The sequence below is a fragment of the Ostrinia nubilalis genome, chromosome 4 (genome assembly GCF_963855985.1).
Source record: "Ostrinia nubilalis chromosome 4, ilOstNubi1.1, whole genome shotgun sequence".
NCBI lineage: Eukaryota > Metazoa > Arthropoda > Insecta > Lepidoptera > Crambidae > Ostrinia > Ostrinia nubilalis.
In genome coordinates, this window is record NC_087091.1 from 10,851,585 (window position 1) to 10,868,842 (window position 17,258).

Below are 17,258 nucleotides of genomic sequence, written 5' to 3' on the forward strand. Positions count from 1 at the left end.
AATAAGTAACAAATGTATTTAATAAATTGTATTTGTCCAAAGTATTGAACGACGAATGAACCTTTTTGTAGAAATTCAAACATTTTACAGCAAGAACTAAATCAAAAAGAACCAAACAACAAATTCATTTCACAGCTCCACCATTCCCAGCTTATCTAGAAATGTCTTCTTTGTTTCATTATAATTAAAATGTCCAATATACTTTTAGTGGCTTTCTCTAAGAGTGGGAACCGCCAGGTCGTCGGTGTCGGAGTATTATGTCCAAAGGAATAATCCACAGCTGGCTCAACAGATGCGACGTTACGCCCTCCAAGACATTGAGGAGGGCATTCAGAGGCTTAGGTAAGGGAAGTTAATATAAAATGAATGATGCTTGGAGAAAAATTGTATTACTTTCAGACCACACTGCACAGAAATAAAAACGGTTTAAACTTTCCATTGAAATATTTAAATTAAAAAGTGAATTGGTGATTGAATTCTTTCATATCAATATTGATTGACGTTCATAAAATATCGGTACATTATTTTAACGAGTTTCATCCGTTGCCCGAAATATTATTAACTGTCCCAACCGGCTCAAATTACCAACACGTTTCCCGTTCGATTATAATGGAAATAATCCGTTTTTGCGGGCCAACCTCGGATAAAGTGTCAATAAAAACCGAATTCGATGAAATCCCTCGAAATACACGTTGAGTGTCAATTATTTATGATTTACTTGATTGTTTCCTGTTAAATGACGCTTAAAAACGCAGTTAAGGGAGTTAATTTAACCCTCACTAGCTTCTTTTTATACTGTCTCCGTTAAAAAGGTCACTTTCTTTGTTTATTTTCAAAATAAACTCATCCTCATTAAGTAATAAACCGCTAGTCAAAGTGTTGGCACATTTTTTTACAAAAAGCATTATTGAAATGTTTGCACTTCCCATTCCGTTAGATGATTGTGTGCCTTATTTAATGTCCCATTCAGCTTAAATTTGCTTGCAAGGAGCAAGCTTTTATTGTTCTTTTTATTGTGGTGGTGGTATATATTTATATTCCACTCCCAGCTTCAGGGTCCCACCCGCTTACGGGTTAACACTTCGGGTTTACGAGGGCTCGTGCTATACGTTTGCTTTGTAAATATTGCGTTTCTTTTTACTCTCATAACATTTTGACATGATAATCTTTGTGCATTATGAAAATGTTATCTCATGTGGAGGAATGTTCGCTAAACTGTTGACGATGGTCTGGTCTAGACACAATGTATTTAACATTTTCTCGTTTTATTTAGGGTTTCCACAAATTGCATTAGCTACTTGGGGGTTGCTGTAGATTTATTCAGTGATTGCTTTTGTAGGAATGGAACATTGGATCTTCTGATAGCGGACACGCCAGTTTTAGACTACTACCGAGCCACGGACCACGGGTGCAAGTTACAGAGAGTTGGAGACCACGCACTTGCCGAAGACACGTACGCTATTGGTATGTCTAAAGGATTCCCACTAAAGGTAAACATCAATTTTGAAACTTAATAAGCTACATTGAAATAAAAAACATAAACACACATAAAGAATGAAAACAACATCCGTGCCAGTTAAATTAAGCCGATGATTAATTCAGGCGGCTGTCATCGGCATGGATAAACCAACAAATATCTCACAGGTGACGTGCGCAAAACAGACATTTTAAGAGCAGCGTCTAAGTAACGTTGCGAAGTAACATATATTTCCATAAGGAGAGCCCTGGAAGGGCGGCGCGGCGGGGGAACGATTCCGGATCTTTGTAAGGCAAGATTGATGGATGACGCACCAGTCTCCTAATGTTGTGATCGATAGTCGGGTGTCATGTAGCCCAGACTCTGCCGATTATAAGTCATTTTATCTTGACGGTGTTCAATACCACGGTCGTCAGCCAGCCACATAAATCAACGGATAATAAAAAGTTTTGTTTTCCCGTGACGCAGCGACACAGAGCTTCGTTTTTTGACGCCTTTCTGAACACGACAAAACGGTCGCAGATGTGGAGCCATTGTTTTCAACGTGATTCGGACGAGTGACATTTACAAATACGTCCACTTATCTCCCAGCGCAAAAAACATTTGTGTACATTCGTTAGAAATTCTTTTTTTATTTGCAGGACAGCGTTTCGGCAGTTATAGCGAAATATTCGTCGAATGGCTATATGGATATTTTAACTGAGAAGTGGTACGGAGGTCTGCCCTGTTTCAAATTGAGTCCTGATTACGGAATCCAGCCGAAGCCTCTTGGTAAGAACTTTTCTTGTTAAACATGTTCTTGTAACTTTCGGCTTTGTAAACAAAATTATGATAGGTAATTCTGAGAAAATGAGCTACTCAAAGAATTTAGTCTGATTTATGTCAGCAAATCTGAGATTTACGAGCAGCACGTGTAAACTAAATCCTGGATACGTTTTGCAATAGTGTAATAAGGATGGTTATTAATTTAATGTGTATTCGTAAGTGATTTGGCTCGTCTCTGGCGGAAATTTCATTAGAATTTATCGCCACCCCCTTTTAATCCAACCCGCAGAGGCGCACGGCGGGGAGAGGTATTACCACCAGTCGACCTAAAGATTAAACATTGGATTTATCGTTGAAAAAAATGGATGTGTGTGAAGCATATAATTTCTTTTTTTGATAATATTATATTATATTGAATAATGATGGTGTTTCGGACAGTATTAATTACCATTCAGTCGCTATGCTTTGCTGGTCACGCGTGGTCAAAAGCGGTCATGGGTTCCAAACCCGTTGGGAGTTAGGTATACCTCTTGAGTTATGAACGTCTACTATACATTCATGTGTATCTTACTACGTCTATCTTGACTAGGTATATGATGATGAGAGCATATATAAATAGTTTGTTATTTAGACCAAAAAGAAAATTTGTTTGTTTCTTGCGTGACCATGCATACTAAGACGCTGCACTTAGTACCGTGTAGTACCTTTTCCTCACTTTGACCGCTTTTTCCTCATGCAACAAAGTAATGTGTGTCTATTTTTGTAGTCTTGAATTGTATGACATTTGATTTCTAGACAAATAACAAACTTGATACGACTTTCGAGATTGAGTTTTAGGATATGAAGAGGTATTATTGTCTTACTTATCCAAAAAAGTAATAATTGTAAAGTTTGCTTAAAACAGGTAAATAAAATATCAACAGTAGTAGATAAAAATATAGTGTTGCAAGCAGTCGACTTTATAGAAGCCAATAACAATTCACTAGCAACAAAAACAGTATCACACCAAACTGCTACCGTAAAAGCGAATCTCGGGAGCGAAGTTGACGCGGCCTAATACGTAAATATTGCCGGCCGCAACTTTTCGTATCTGTTGCCAATATTGCCAAAGTTTCCGCAACAAATGGACTGTTCTGTAAAATTTCAGTCAGTTGGAGAAACGGTAATGGTACTAATGGAATCCTTGTAATTAAGAATGACTTACCGGTTATTGGAAAGTAATTATGATTGATTGTTTTATTTAATTTGTCTGTTCCAAAACATAAATTGGAAGGAATGGCATTTTAAAAAAATCTATTAAAACGGTATCCAATCAATAAATGATACAGAACGAATAATGACGAATTTTAAACACGACAGTTATTTTAAACATATCAGTAACTTGATATGCTTTATGACATACTCGTATGACTTATGAATTAATGTATTTCCCGAAGACTATAATCCGGGCCTTTTAAAGACGAGAGAGAATAGGCACTTACAGGGCAGATATGTACCTACCATCCTACATTGCCTCTCACGTAACACCAGGTGCGATTGTGGTCAAATACCTCCCTTGTAGCGCTGGACGCAGGCCGCTACCAATCGATCAACATGGAAAGCATTGGGGGAGGCCTATGTTCAGCAGTGGACGTCCTATGGCTGAAATGATGATGATGATGATGATGACCTGCCTTGTTACGCATAAAAAAATTGCGTTAGATAGTTGCAGACCAAGAGTTCAGTTACCACCCGCTTAGAGATAGTGTAAAATACCTCTCTCTCATCCTTGCTCTCTATGGAAAGTCTTATTAAGGCTGTACAGTCACTAATTACATTAATGACTTTTTAGCCTCTTAAACAAGTGCCTAAACAGTTCGAATGTTGTTTATCAATCCTGTCATTAGCTAGGCATGAGAGTGATCAATCAATTTAACAACCGCTCGTTTGGACATCAGCAAATTGCTCTCTTGATAGATCGCGTAATGCGATAACACACTGCGGACATAAATACCAGATTTATTTTCTCCTATAAATATCACGTCGTTTGTCATTTGTTGATGAATTATAAAAGCCTAGCTGATATTTTTTTGGATGTCTCTACCCATATTTCTCAAAAAGCTTATTTCTGTTAGCAATTTGTCAAGGAGAGTTAGTGTTTGAATATGAACTATTATAGTCACAAATATAACGGCAACTATCACAGTCCGTGAATACAATAGTCTGAAATCAGATTTTGCTACATACTCGTACATGCATAGGTAATATTAGTGGATGACAATTAAACACAAGAGACTTAATTATGTAATGTGTAGTTGTACGGTCACATTGACTTACGCATCTATGATTAAATTATTATACAAGTATTGTCTCCACACCAAATGTCCTAGCATTTAGTTAATTCAATACTAAGGTTGCAGATTAGTTTCAAAGTGTTGACAAGGATTTTAAACAGAATAGCCACTAATACTAATTAACACATTTGGTACTAATTGAAATTAGAAACCAAAAAACGTAAATCAGTCTCAAGTTTAATGTTGTTAGAATTATCCCAAAATGCGTTTTACGACTTACATTCTGCTGGGTTACATCATAAATTTGATCTTATCATTTTCAGTAATTTAATTAAGAGCTCGTGCAAATTTTAATTAATTTTATGTTTCGTTGAAGGTGTGGCGGCTGTCGCTGGAGTCTTCATACTGCTGGGAGTGGGAATGGTTGTTGGCTGCCTTATATTGATTCTAGAGCACCTGTTTTATAAATACACGCTGCCTGTGCTACGTCACCAGCCCAAAGGAACGATATGGAGGAGTCGCAATATTATGTTTTTTAGTCAGGTAAGATGTGTTTTATATTGATTATGTGTTTTAGGGGTGTTGACGGAATTTGACGGTATCCACTTAACTTTACTGACTTATTCGATGTATCAAGTATAATACTGTTCCATCTTTTGTGGTGGTGGATTTTACCAAAATAGTTGCTATGTTGTAACACAAATGTAGGTATACTTACGCTAAGCTGCACCACCTAACTTTAACGGTAACTATATCGGTAATTGGTGCTTTTTGTATGGAGTTTGACAGATTTTTGACGTTTGTTAAAGCTAAATTAAGATGGTGCAACCCAGCCTTAGTTTTATGTACTGGCAAACTGCAAGTAAAGTCATACAAATACTTCATCATCTTTTCAGCAATATTTTGTTGTGTTAACTCATGAATCATGATATCTGAAATCACATTCTATAAAATTACCATAAGACCTCATGGCTTACTGATTTGAAATGATATGGATTAGCTGCACCGTCCCATACACTAAGCTCGCAGCCATTGATCAAAGTTAGTAACGGACTGTAAACAAACTGAACTGAAACTGAAAATAGAACGTGTAATATGAAAGATGACAACTAGCGGAACAAACGCAATTCAGAAAGATTACGCGTTGCCCAGAGACAAGTGCTCGCTCAGCTCTAAAAGCCGCAGTGAACTGTGGCTTGGCTGACATAATCCGCCCCCCGTCTTGGCTCACGCTTGAGTAGGGCAAACAAAGTGCCTCAGTGTGCCGGACGCCCGTAGGCAAAGTTGCGGCGAGCGATTGCCTTTGACTTCAAATACTTTAATGCCTCATTTTAATACCGGTGCTTACACCGGAGTGACGTGATTACGCTCGACTTTATGGAATATTCAAATTTTACGCCCATTTTTCACCTCAGGTTAAAGGCGTTTTTAGAAAGGCTTATAAACATCAGCCGTTAAAGCAATAACCCTGAAGTTGTGGTAAATCAAGATTCTTTATGCTGTAATTTTACTGAGATTCTTGCTGTAACAGCACACTTATGAACGCATTATCAGATTCATTGCCAATTTAAATTATGTATTTTCATTGTAACACAGAAAATACATGTACTACACTGTAACTAGTTCTACATGCGTGCTCCGCATAATAATATAGAATTGTCAAACAAACGGTGTGTTATGTAAATCGTTGGTTTGAAATTTGTTAGTACCTCGAAATTATAAACTAATATCCTCCACGCGTAGATAATGTTCTATTTGTAATGAAATGGGATTCTCTAGGTACACAAACAAATGTTTCCCAGAACAGCCAATGAGGTGAAACAAAATTATAACTTGGGTTCTCAGTTTAAGGACTATGATTTGAATGTTAAATTTTCACAGTTATGTATTTGGATTTTTCAAATTAATATACGCTCCAGCAGACATTATTATTATCTATCTGTATAAATATAAATCATCACACTAATATTATAAAGGCGAAAGTTTGTGAGTGTGTATGTTTGTTACTTCTTCACGTCTAGACGGCTGCAGCGATTTTAATAAAATATAGTATGGAGTTACCTGACACCCTGGATTAACACATAGGCTACTATTTACCGCGGGTAACACCGCGGGACACAGCTGGTAATATATAAAGTAAGCCGTATTTTATTGCGCCTTATTCGATAATACAACACTTGTTACGACCTAGTGACTAAAATTTAACGAATGTCGTTGAGCATCAACCTGCATCAAAGTGCAATATAAACTAGTTATTTCATTAAATCGTTCCGTCTGATCTGCTGTCGACTGTACTTCATTAGATTTATTAGCGGTTGCAAACGTAGGCGTAAAAGCAGCTATACTACGATTTACTCGATCTACTTTACTGAATTCGTGTAGGTACGGCTCGGAACGTTCAAACTAACTTTTAGACTTTGAAAACTTCACTTTAACGAGTTTAATTTCTATTGAATAATTCTGTAACAAAAGGAAAGTTTTCTCTTCACTGTTCCTTTTATTTTCAATGTGACTGTGTAATAGAATTATGTAAATATTTAACAGTCAAAGATTTATCACAGCATTGTGACTACAAACCAAAAGCATTAAGAAGAACAAAACTATTAAACAATTACAAAGTTTCAGACATCGTAAATACGCGCCCTATTAATTCCAGTGCCGTTATGATATTCGTATGTAACTTATTCTGCTTTCTCCACGCGTACATAATCTTAATATGTTTGTTTCAGAAACTGTACAGATTCATAAATTGTGTGGAGCTAGTCTCCCCACACCACGCGGCTAGAGAGCTTGTCAACACTATTCGACAAGGACATTTCACTTCGCTGTTCCAGAAAAGTGTCAAAAGGGTAATTGTCTGTTCTATTTAACTCCCATAAATAATGTATGCTCCCAACTTGTAAATGAACATTTTTGAGTTATTGTAAAATGATTGAAGTAATAAGTTTTTGGCAGATTACGATAGGAATCCACGTTTGTTTCAGAAGGAACATGAACAGCGTAGAAGAAGAAAGAGTAAAGCACAATTATACGAGATGATACAAGCAATACGAAGGTGAGTGATTAAATTATATGCAATGCACATAATAGGTTTGCCGATTTATGTTTTCTAACATGTAAAATTCTTATCAGGGTGCAACAACGGGACCATTCGTTAGGTTCTATCAAAGAACAAGAACCAGTTGAAACATCTGCAGATGTAACAGAAGAGGTGACTGAATCAAAGTTTCTATATACATCGCCGGACGTCTCTTCGCGGTCCCCGCGCCAAGGCCGGTCACCAAGACAACTGCGCTCGCCCAGGGGACGACGGAAAAGATGCAGTCTTGCCGGACTCAACGTACGAAGATTTAGCACAGACTCGGTTTTAGGTTCAGATTCGATTTCGAATATCTACGAAAGAACTAGCCATAACATCGGAAGAAGACTCAGCAGAGATGTCAATTGTCTAACCAGTTCACCTCCTGATATAAACACCCGTCTCCGGACACCGTCGCCCATGGTTCGTCGCGCTGAAGGCTCGTCCACAAGAAGTTACCAAGACGTATCTGATAGATCTGACAATTACCTCAGTACAGACGTCCCAACTTCTCGAGCGAGCGTGGAAATTCTTGTGTCCGAAGATTTAGACGTACCACCTGCACCGCCCTACCCTAGAGTGTCACCGACGGGCGGACGGTCGGAGTTATCTCTGCTATCTGAAGACGAACTAATAAGATTATGGCGAAGTTCCGAAAGGGAAGTCCGGGAAGCTTTACTGGCAGCGTTGCAGGAGAGGCGGGCTAATTTAGATCCGAAACAAGATCCCGGATGAACGAGACTTATTGCCACATATTTGGGAAGAAATTGGTCAGTAGATTCACTTAGGATCTATTTTCGCTGCACGGCGTGAGAACGATAAGGAGTATCGATGAATCAAGCGCAGTGGTTGAGTTAGTGCCTTTTTACATTGTTTGATGCGGACGTCTTTCAGGCGTTAGATAGACAATCGGTGTTCATTTTAGTGTCTTGATATTATTATCATATTTGAACGGCTGCCTTATTTTATATTTAATTGCTTCATCAATCGGAATCCGCGTCAAACAATTTAAATAATGGTACATGTAGGTACTATACAATATGGAGATGTTTACGTCCAGAAATCAAATTAATCTTATTATTAGCAACTAACAAAATGTAGACGTCATAAAGTACGAGTATATTGTATGTATGTATAAATATTAAGATAGCTGACCACAACATAAAGTGCTTTATCCTATCTATGTCTATGTAGATGATGATAGATATTTCATTGATTGTAATGAGCTACTTTAATGATTTTGATGATTCTAGAATTTATATGTTAAGTCCTTGCCTCATTCGTTGAACGATCCTTCAGAAAATGATTTATTATCACCTAGGGCTGATTTGTTCTTTACCCAGGTGACTCGCCTAGTGGGTCAATATTATAATAAATGTGGACTATTTTTCCTCCTTCCTTGTCTTAGTATACACGTATTAATTTCTTCTTCTCACTACTGCAAATTGAACAAGAAGCAGTGAATCTTTAATAAACAAAAGGATTGGTGTTGTTCCTATAAATTCATTGCATTGAGTAAATTGTGTATGAAAATAAAGCGCGCTCGAGATAATTGGACCAGTGCAGTAGAATCCAGCATGCAGTATAATTGGATAGCGAATACGATATTTGACATTTAATGGCTAGCTTATAAAATAAAAAGACACAACAACTGAGCAGTAGCATGCTTCGACGGAATTGAAATAAAACGGCGCTGTTTAATCCTTATAAAATGGTGCATTTCTTTTATTCTTCTAGCTCTTTCTTCCTTCGCTTTCTATCCCTTCGTACTTTAGTAGAGCATGCATGTCTTTCTTAATTTTTTACTCAAAAGTATTAGTTTCAAATGCTATAGATACCAGAAAATTAGATCTTAATCTTGCCATTAGAGTAGGTACAATATCTATCAGAATTATAATCAAAACAAAAACAAAAGTTAAAAATTTTAGTTTCGCGCATTCGGGAAATTGAAGTCAAGTAAATAATCTCAAATTAAATTACCTACCTCGAGCGGAAAAAAATCTCTACCATATTAAAACGTTAAAGAGATTATTACAGTTGGATTAAAACATCACAAGAAAATTGTTTTCTTAATTGAATTATGTATAACGGTAACTAAAGATATTATTAACGTAAGCATATAAAGTCGGTTAAAGAATGATAAATACTGCCAAACGTATCTGAATAGATAGAATAACCTAGCATCTAACACTTTCTTAGACCTTGCACCCTAGTAGATTTAGTTTAGATTTTTTTCTCTCTATCATATCCTATCTATATTCTTCGAAAAATCCCTAATTAAGTAGGTAACTTAACGAGAAATTAAAGAGAAGCAATATTTTTCCCTATACATTTTATACTACGAGTCGCCTATAATTTTATTGTTAAAAGCAGCGTGAGTTCTAATGGTGCGATAGTTCTTACTTTGAAATGGTTTTCAAAACAAATAATATTATACTTATTCAACAGAAAAAAAACCCTTACCTACCTTTTTATTGTCTTCTGACTTACCTATGTATGATGCATATTAAATTTTATTTACAATGCATGTAACTACACTTTCTTCACGTTCTTAGAACCCAGTTGAGTTATTTTCCATGACCCATTTTTCCAATTTTGGACCAAACTACAAACTTTAAGTTGTAATAATAACTTATTAAAATTCGATTGGATGTGAGTCATCTAGTGATATTTAAAGTCTTATGCATTTCTCTCTCTAATGTCGTCGTATAACAATACTATGATAGGTAGACATTATAAAATTGCTGTATAAGTAGTAGGTATTAAACATTAGGAGTAGAGATAATGTTAATATTTAAATGCCAGTTTCTACTTGTAAATTTTGCCAGATGTTTTTGACCTCGCCTTAGTTCATTGATGTTTTTTTTGCTCTATGAACACAACCAGTTGCATTAAAGATTCTTTCCACCAACCAATAAATACTACGTGCCATTATCTGTAGCTTAAGTCCGGACAAATGTTGAATGTCACAACATGCGCATTTTATTGTTTTTTTTTAACAAATTCATCGTGTTTTTTTGTATGATGAAATGTGTTGATTTCGTCATAATTATTTTATCTACTATGTTAAGTTGCAGTATTTTGATGACTAGAAGAACTAAGCTATGACGTAGGTTATTCTGGTGAATATACGAATGTCATTTTACCCATTACACTTGTTAGTATGGATTGATAGTTCTAAAATGAAAATGTGTATTGCTTACTTATTACTGTAAACTAATATTTGACAGATTTATAAGGAGGTTTTACTCTATAGGTATCAAAGATACCATGTATTATTTACTAGCTAGTTATTAACTAAAATATTAATAAACTCATTAGTAACACTTTAGCATTTACTTATTTTTATCATAATTGATATGAAAAAGACGCCAATTTTAAAATTAGTGACGAAATAAAAATGTACTTGATATTTTACCTGTAAATTATTGTACATAATGCAAATGACTTTATTGGTATTGAAGTAAAAGTATTAATGATCTCGTGAACTGTCATAAGAAAAATAACAGTCCTAAAAGTTAATGTAAAGCCATTTTTAAATAAGTTCTAAAGCACTCATGTTTGATGAATACCTAAATAAGTTATTAAAAAAAATTGTTTCTTTTGAAAACTAGGGAAAACTCCTGTTTTTCTTATGTATTGAAATGAAAAATAGGCTCTCCTTCAAATCTGAACGTTTTGAATCTACGAGTAGCAACGTCAATGCAAAGCGTCCTCTCAATTAAAAAAAAACATTGTAATCAAATTACGAGTACATGCTATAATTAAATACCTAATTATTACATTTCACAGTATTACGTTTGCTATCCGATATTAAACCTTAAGTGTACCTAAAATGTAAGCTCGCGACTGTACCTATTCAATGTGATACATGTTTGAGGATTTCATAATAATATGATTATGTTACATTTCATTTAAGAATTTAGAAGGTGTTTTGCTTGTTATGTTTTGGAAACTACCTACTTAGTCAATAAACATGGCTGAACCTCTACTTTATTGTGGTTATATGTTACTTTACTTAAAACATTAATTTATTCATATAACAAAAGGAATTGAAATCTAGATCTGTATTGATGACAGTCACGGCGATGATAGTTGAAAAAAATAAATATTTGTGCCAAATCGTTCGTTTTATTCAATTACTTCACCTAATTCATCATTATGGACTTTTGGAATAACTAAAACAAAAAAAGCTTTCACAGATGAAATCATAATTACTTTTCACACGGTTGATAAATGCAAAAGTTTGTGAACAATCATTCGTCGCGCGAGAAAAATACCTAAGTTTAATGTTTAATTGAATGATTTTTAGGGTTCCGTAGCCCTGACGTGGAACCTTTATTAGTATTAGTTAGTGTAGGTACGCTTACCAAAAGTTGTAACGATTTTACAGGGTTTTAATTATTTCCATTTCAACTCATTGTTTTTGTCTCATATTTGGCGAGAGTCTTACTTTAAAAGGAACGAAAGCCAACGATTTCAATTCCACCCTGTATAATACTCGTATTATGATGACTAATATTCTTGCAACACCAAACAAATAAATTCTTGCAAGTCATTAATCCTAAATAAGAGAAGTCGAAATTCCGAGTAATCGTTTAAGATGTTATTGTTGACTTTTGTGTTTAAATTAATTCGAACTGGAATCCCCAAAGTGCCCTTGGGTAAATCCTAACAACCGGTATGCCGAGAGAATTATTTATCGATGTCTGATAAAATTTCGACTCAGTCTTTTACAGACAGTCGAAGCTTAGCACCAAATTAGTTAAAAATGGCTTATTTTAGACTAAATTTATTAATCTCTTGTTTCATTATATGTTTCACAAGTTCAGTGAATTCATCAGTGTGTTTCTGGAACAGTGGTTGTCCCTACAAATATTTTGCGGGCAAAACACCATACAATTCAGTGAGGGGCGATATAAGGGACTCAGTCATAAATGTGAAAGGTAAGTTGATTTTCCCTTTTGTCAGCATATTTACTAAGCCTTTTGTATGTTCAAGTACACCATAAATCGTGGTTACACTCAAGCTTCAACCCACTTTTGGTCATGGGCAGAGTTAATTATAATTCTTGCGAATAATTAACAAGATTAATGAGTCGATGTTCCGTAAATTGTAAGGGATTTTGTAATCTTAACAGCTTTTTAGTAAGCCACTGGATGTTAGGTAAATAAAATTAAATAATGACTTTACATTAAAATATTATTTGCTTGATTCTACTAATATTATACCTATATGTGAAAGGTTCTGAGAATGTATGGATATTCGCAAAAAATACTGAAGGAATTTTGATGAAACGACAATATTATAAGTACCTATATAAATATTAGAATAACGTAGGTCATTTATAACGATCTGTGACCAACTGAATTTTACGCGTGCGAAGCTAGAAACAAGAATGACTTTATTTTATTTTTAGTGGAATGAAACTACAGTAGATGGCTCATTAAATAATCATCAAATGTCAATTAAGCCAAATTCTAATATAATATTTATAGCTAAATTTAAAATTATTAGATAAGGAAAATCTGCTCTATTACTTCGGTACAGTTAATAAAAAAATATCCATCTTCTATGAGAATTAATTTCTACAGGCTGTGAAGCAGTAAGCATTTGGGGACTCTACAAACATGGAAAAAGTTACCCCAATAATCACTACGCAGCAAAAATGGAGGGTGCGGTGATTATAAGAAATTATTTGCAAGACAGCCAAGCTAAAGGGACGTGTTCTCTCTGCGCCCAAGACGTTGAAAATTTAAAGAACTGGCCTATAGATAAGAAAGTTTTTAAAGGACTTAATGAACTTTCTGATGAGGGCTATCAAGAAATGGTCGGCCTCGGGAGGAGGTTGAGGGCAGTGTTTCCGAATTTATTGGGTAATCTTGAGCAAGGGGAGTACTCTTTTCGACCTACAAGTGTTGACAAAATAGAGGACAGTGCTAAAGCGTTTATTGAAGGAATTGTTAATAAGGGCCTCGAACTGGATAAAGAAAAAGATTATGTTATGGCTGTAAGTATTTTTAATTATTGGCTGTGTAATTTATTGATGCATTATCCCTTTTAGCTGTATTCTCTCAATTTTATTTATAAAACACATTCTACTGAAAGTAATGTCCACTTAATGAGTAAAAGTTATTAACATTCTACAACTTAATCCTGAATAACAAATGGGCTAATAACGATTGCACGAAAAAAGTGTCCATAAGAGAAATTACCGTTCTTGTTTTTCATATTGTGATCACCTTTATTTACAGTCACACACAACATGTGAAAAGTACGAAAAAGAAGTTAAATCTAATTCAAAAACGTACGAGGAGGTTGTTAAATATCAAAAATCTTCGGAATTTTTGGTGGTAAGTTAGTTCACGTATTACATCATTCAGTTTTACTTCAATATAAATACCATTCCCATTCTATACATTGAAATATCTTTTGGATTACACAGAAACTACGAAACTAATCTGACTGAAACTATAAAACAAATTTTGAAGCTGGAGATCGTGTTGATTTAGGTTTGGACGGTATCCATAATTTATTATTCCTTTTCAAATTACAGACTAAGGATAGAATACAGAGACGAGCTGGTTTAGACGTTGCGTTAACGGATGACAATGTGACGGCATTATACGACTTATGTCGGTATACTTGGTCAGAAATCGACAATAAACCTAGCCCATGGTGTGCCATTTTTACTTCGGACGACCTACAAGTACTAGAGTACTTGGAAGACCTGAAAACCTACTACAGAAGTGGGTACGGCACTCCAATGAACAAAATATTCGGGAATATCCCCTTAACAGATCTCCTAAAGGGATTTCAAGAGGCTAAAGAAGCGAAAGGCAAGAAAATTACAGCGTATTTCAGCCGCGGTACTGCAGTTGATATGACGATTACAGCTCTGGGAATATTCAAGGATGAGAAACCTTTGACTGGTGCAAAAAGGAATCGAGATAGGAAATGGAGGAGCAGTAAATTGTCGAACTTTGGGGCGAATATCATGGCAGTTTTGAGCAAGTGAGTAACTTTCTGAAGAGTTTATTAAAATCTTTATTAAGATGTTGAATTAGGATGAGGTTTAGCAGTATATTATATTAATTAAGCCAAAATAATTTTGATATTTAGTATAATAATGTATTAGGATTTAGGAGTAATATGTTTATTAATCCTCCAGAATATTCTTAAAAATGTTTTTTATGTTCTAAAGTACAATTAATGCAAATTGTTGTGCTAATTAAGACAAAAAATATCATACCAAACAGAATGAGCTAGGTGTATGATCGTATTATGTTTCATAATGCATAATCCCTAAAATAGATAGGTACTAAAACCAACTACCATTGTAAAACTGTTTTAATTTTTCGTTTCACAGATGTGAAAAAGAAGGTGCAACGGACTACAACGTTGTGTTCTATTTGAACGAAGAGCCAATAAAGGCGATTTGTAACGAAGCTATTTGCCCCTGGACAGAGTTTGAGGAGAAAATGAAGGAATACAGCGACACTAAACTCGATTTTTGTAAAACCGACTAAAGTTTGTAAAGTAGAATAGATACTTATAAATATTTATAAATATGTAATGTACAATCAATAAGAGATTCATTAAGCTTGTTCATTTGTGCCATTATTTGGAAATAGAAAATAAAAACGAAAACAAAATTACGCGTGTTCACAAAATTTCGTTCGTTCGTTTCAGCCAAATGACGTCCACTGCTGGACAAAGGCCTCCCCCCTCACAAAATTTACTTCATTTAAATAACACTTCAGAAATAAAACCTGTAGCTTTCGCAATAAACTTCTTTTGAGCATATCGCTTAGTCAAAAGTACTTTGAAGAGTTTATTCTAACGTTTTAGAAGGCTGATTCTTGTGTAGAACAACAATGAACAAAGAAGTTAACAAATCCGATAAAGATCCTCTCTTCCACAGAACAATACGGATTGTCCCAACTTGGTAACATTGATGAATAATAAAATTCTCGCGCAGGTAGCGAGAGTTCTGCGATATAAAAGCTGTGGCTACTTTCATATATTTGTACTGATATTATTTGAACAGAATATAAATTGGCATGTTTTTAACTCTTATGTAGTAAACATAGAAGATTCATTTATAAACAAAGTAAACTTTAGAGTTATGACATAAATGAGGGATGCAAACTAGATAGTAACTATACCTATCTACTACTATTATAGGTATAGGCTTAGTTTCGGATTTAAAGCCTAAATTACATGAGTATTAAATTGAATAACTGTAGTATTAAAACAATAACACTTACTTTGAGGCAATGGCAATAGGTAGGTATAATTCACACCATTTTGACCTTATTTCAATGATTTAAGGTTGGCCAATAAGGAAAATTTAATCTTAAGGTTACTAAAGATAAACTGTCTTAGCCACGAATCCACGATGCGTTTTATAAACAAAAAAGACATTTCTCATACATCACCCAATACGCATGGCGGATACAAAAGGAATTCAATGACCTCTTCCTTTGGAGTGCAAATTAATGTGCCTTATAATTATTCACTTTGTTAATGTCATTTTATCTACTGTTTATTTTATTTTATTCCTTGACTTTGACTTTTTTCGTATAACTTTTGTTTTTTATTGGAAATATTGGAATTTTACCTGCTCTGAGACACACTATAAGTTTAATAACACGTTATCTATACATCAAGCAATTAGTCATTATGGAATGAAATATCTTGTAGCTCTCGCAAACATTTTTGGTGTTCTAAAACTAGGTAAGTATACCTACTTAAAACTGGATTCAAATCCAAGCTTAGATTCAATATAAAAACATTGAAATCTAAACAATCAGAGACTTGATAGTAGTCGTTAAAAATTGAGTATGTCTGTAATCAAGGCTTAAATTAAGACCTAACAGACTATGTCAATAAATAAATTACCGATCTTCCAAAATCCTGTTTTGATTTGACGAAGCCAAGTAGGTGCTACGAAGGCTAAAGCTGAATTTTAAACTAGACAGCGCTAAATCCAGGGAATTATTAGATTACCCCGGCTATAAGTCTAATCTAGCGCGCGGCTTTGCGCTGTTCGCTTTGTGAAAAATCAATTGGAGGTTGCCCCACATGCATTATAGCGGTCGACGAGCCGTTTCAACCGTAACTGGAAATGTAATGGGACAAAGGTAATTTGAGGGACGCAATATCGGATTAAAGGATGCATTTACAGATAGAAAAGGATGAGATCGAACAAGTGTGAGTGGTGTCGCACCACTGTATATTAGTTATCACTATGTAATTTGTTATTGATACTTATGATTAAAAGAAAACGCCTAAAACTCAATTTGAATATGAGGGGCTAGAGTATAGATACTTAAAAATATCTGCTTAAATTAGAGTTAGGCATTCGATTTTTTCAAGTTATTAATTTTCAAATTAATTAGAGTTATCAATTCGTAATATCATTTTTTTTTCACTGTCTACAGTTTAAAAGATAGATAGGTACAGACTTGTCTTTGACCTTAGAAATAAAGAAAACTAACCAGGAGGAATATCTGTCACGATAATTTATTACCACAAGCAAATACGTACAGATGAAAATAAGATTAATTAATAAAATAAATAATCTCTCGATCCACAGTGTTCTTTTTTTGATTTGTAAGAATCGCGTGCCAACAAATATAAGAATTAATTAAAACAGATC

General features: G+C 34.8%; 2 protein-coding genes across 4 annotated transcripts in view; both read left to right on the plus strand.

The window, feature by feature from the left end:
- Window positions 1-11,716, plus strand: part of LOC135071095 (glutamate receptor ionotropic, NMDA 3A-like) — a 41,109-nt gene extending 29,393 nt beyond the window's left edge. For 2 of the 3 annotated variants that reach the window (XM_063964852.1, XM_063964853.1), the window contains exons 7-13: window positions 209-342; window positions 1,340-1,490; window positions 2,119-2,248; window positions 4,892-5,058; window positions 7,245-7,364; window positions 7,500-7,570; window positions 7,648-11,716. In XM_063964852.1, the coding sequence (XP_063820922.1) occupies window positions 209-342; window positions 1,340-1,490; window positions 2,119-2,248; window positions 4,892-5,058; window positions 7,245-7,364; window positions 7,500-7,570; window positions 7,648-8,329 (1,455 nt within the window). In that variant the 3' untranslated portion in view covers window positions 8,330-11,716. The remainder of the gene's footprint in view (window positions 1-208; window positions 343-1,339; window positions 1,491-2,118; window positions 2,249-4,891; window positions 5,059-7,244; window positions 7,365-7,499; window positions 7,571-7,647) is intronic. The other variant, XM_063964854.1, reaches the window with a different exon arrangement.
- Window positions 11,717-12,337: 621 nt separating this feature from the next.
- Window positions 12,338-15,591, plus strand: LOC135071510 (multiple inositol polyphosphate phosphatase 1-like). The gene is made up of 5 exons (XM_063965292.1): window positions 12,338-12,540; window positions 13,189-13,604; window positions 13,849-13,947; window positions 14,151-14,608; window positions 14,964-15,591. The coding sequence occupies exons 1-5, from the start codon at window positions 12,366-12,368 to the stop codon at window positions 15,121-15,123; spliced, it is 1,308 nt and encodes a 435-aa protein (XP_063821362.1). The 5' UTR covers window positions 12,338-12,365; the 3' UTR covers window positions 15,124-15,591.
- The last annotated feature ends 1,667 nt before the right edge of the window (window positions 15,592-17,258 follow it).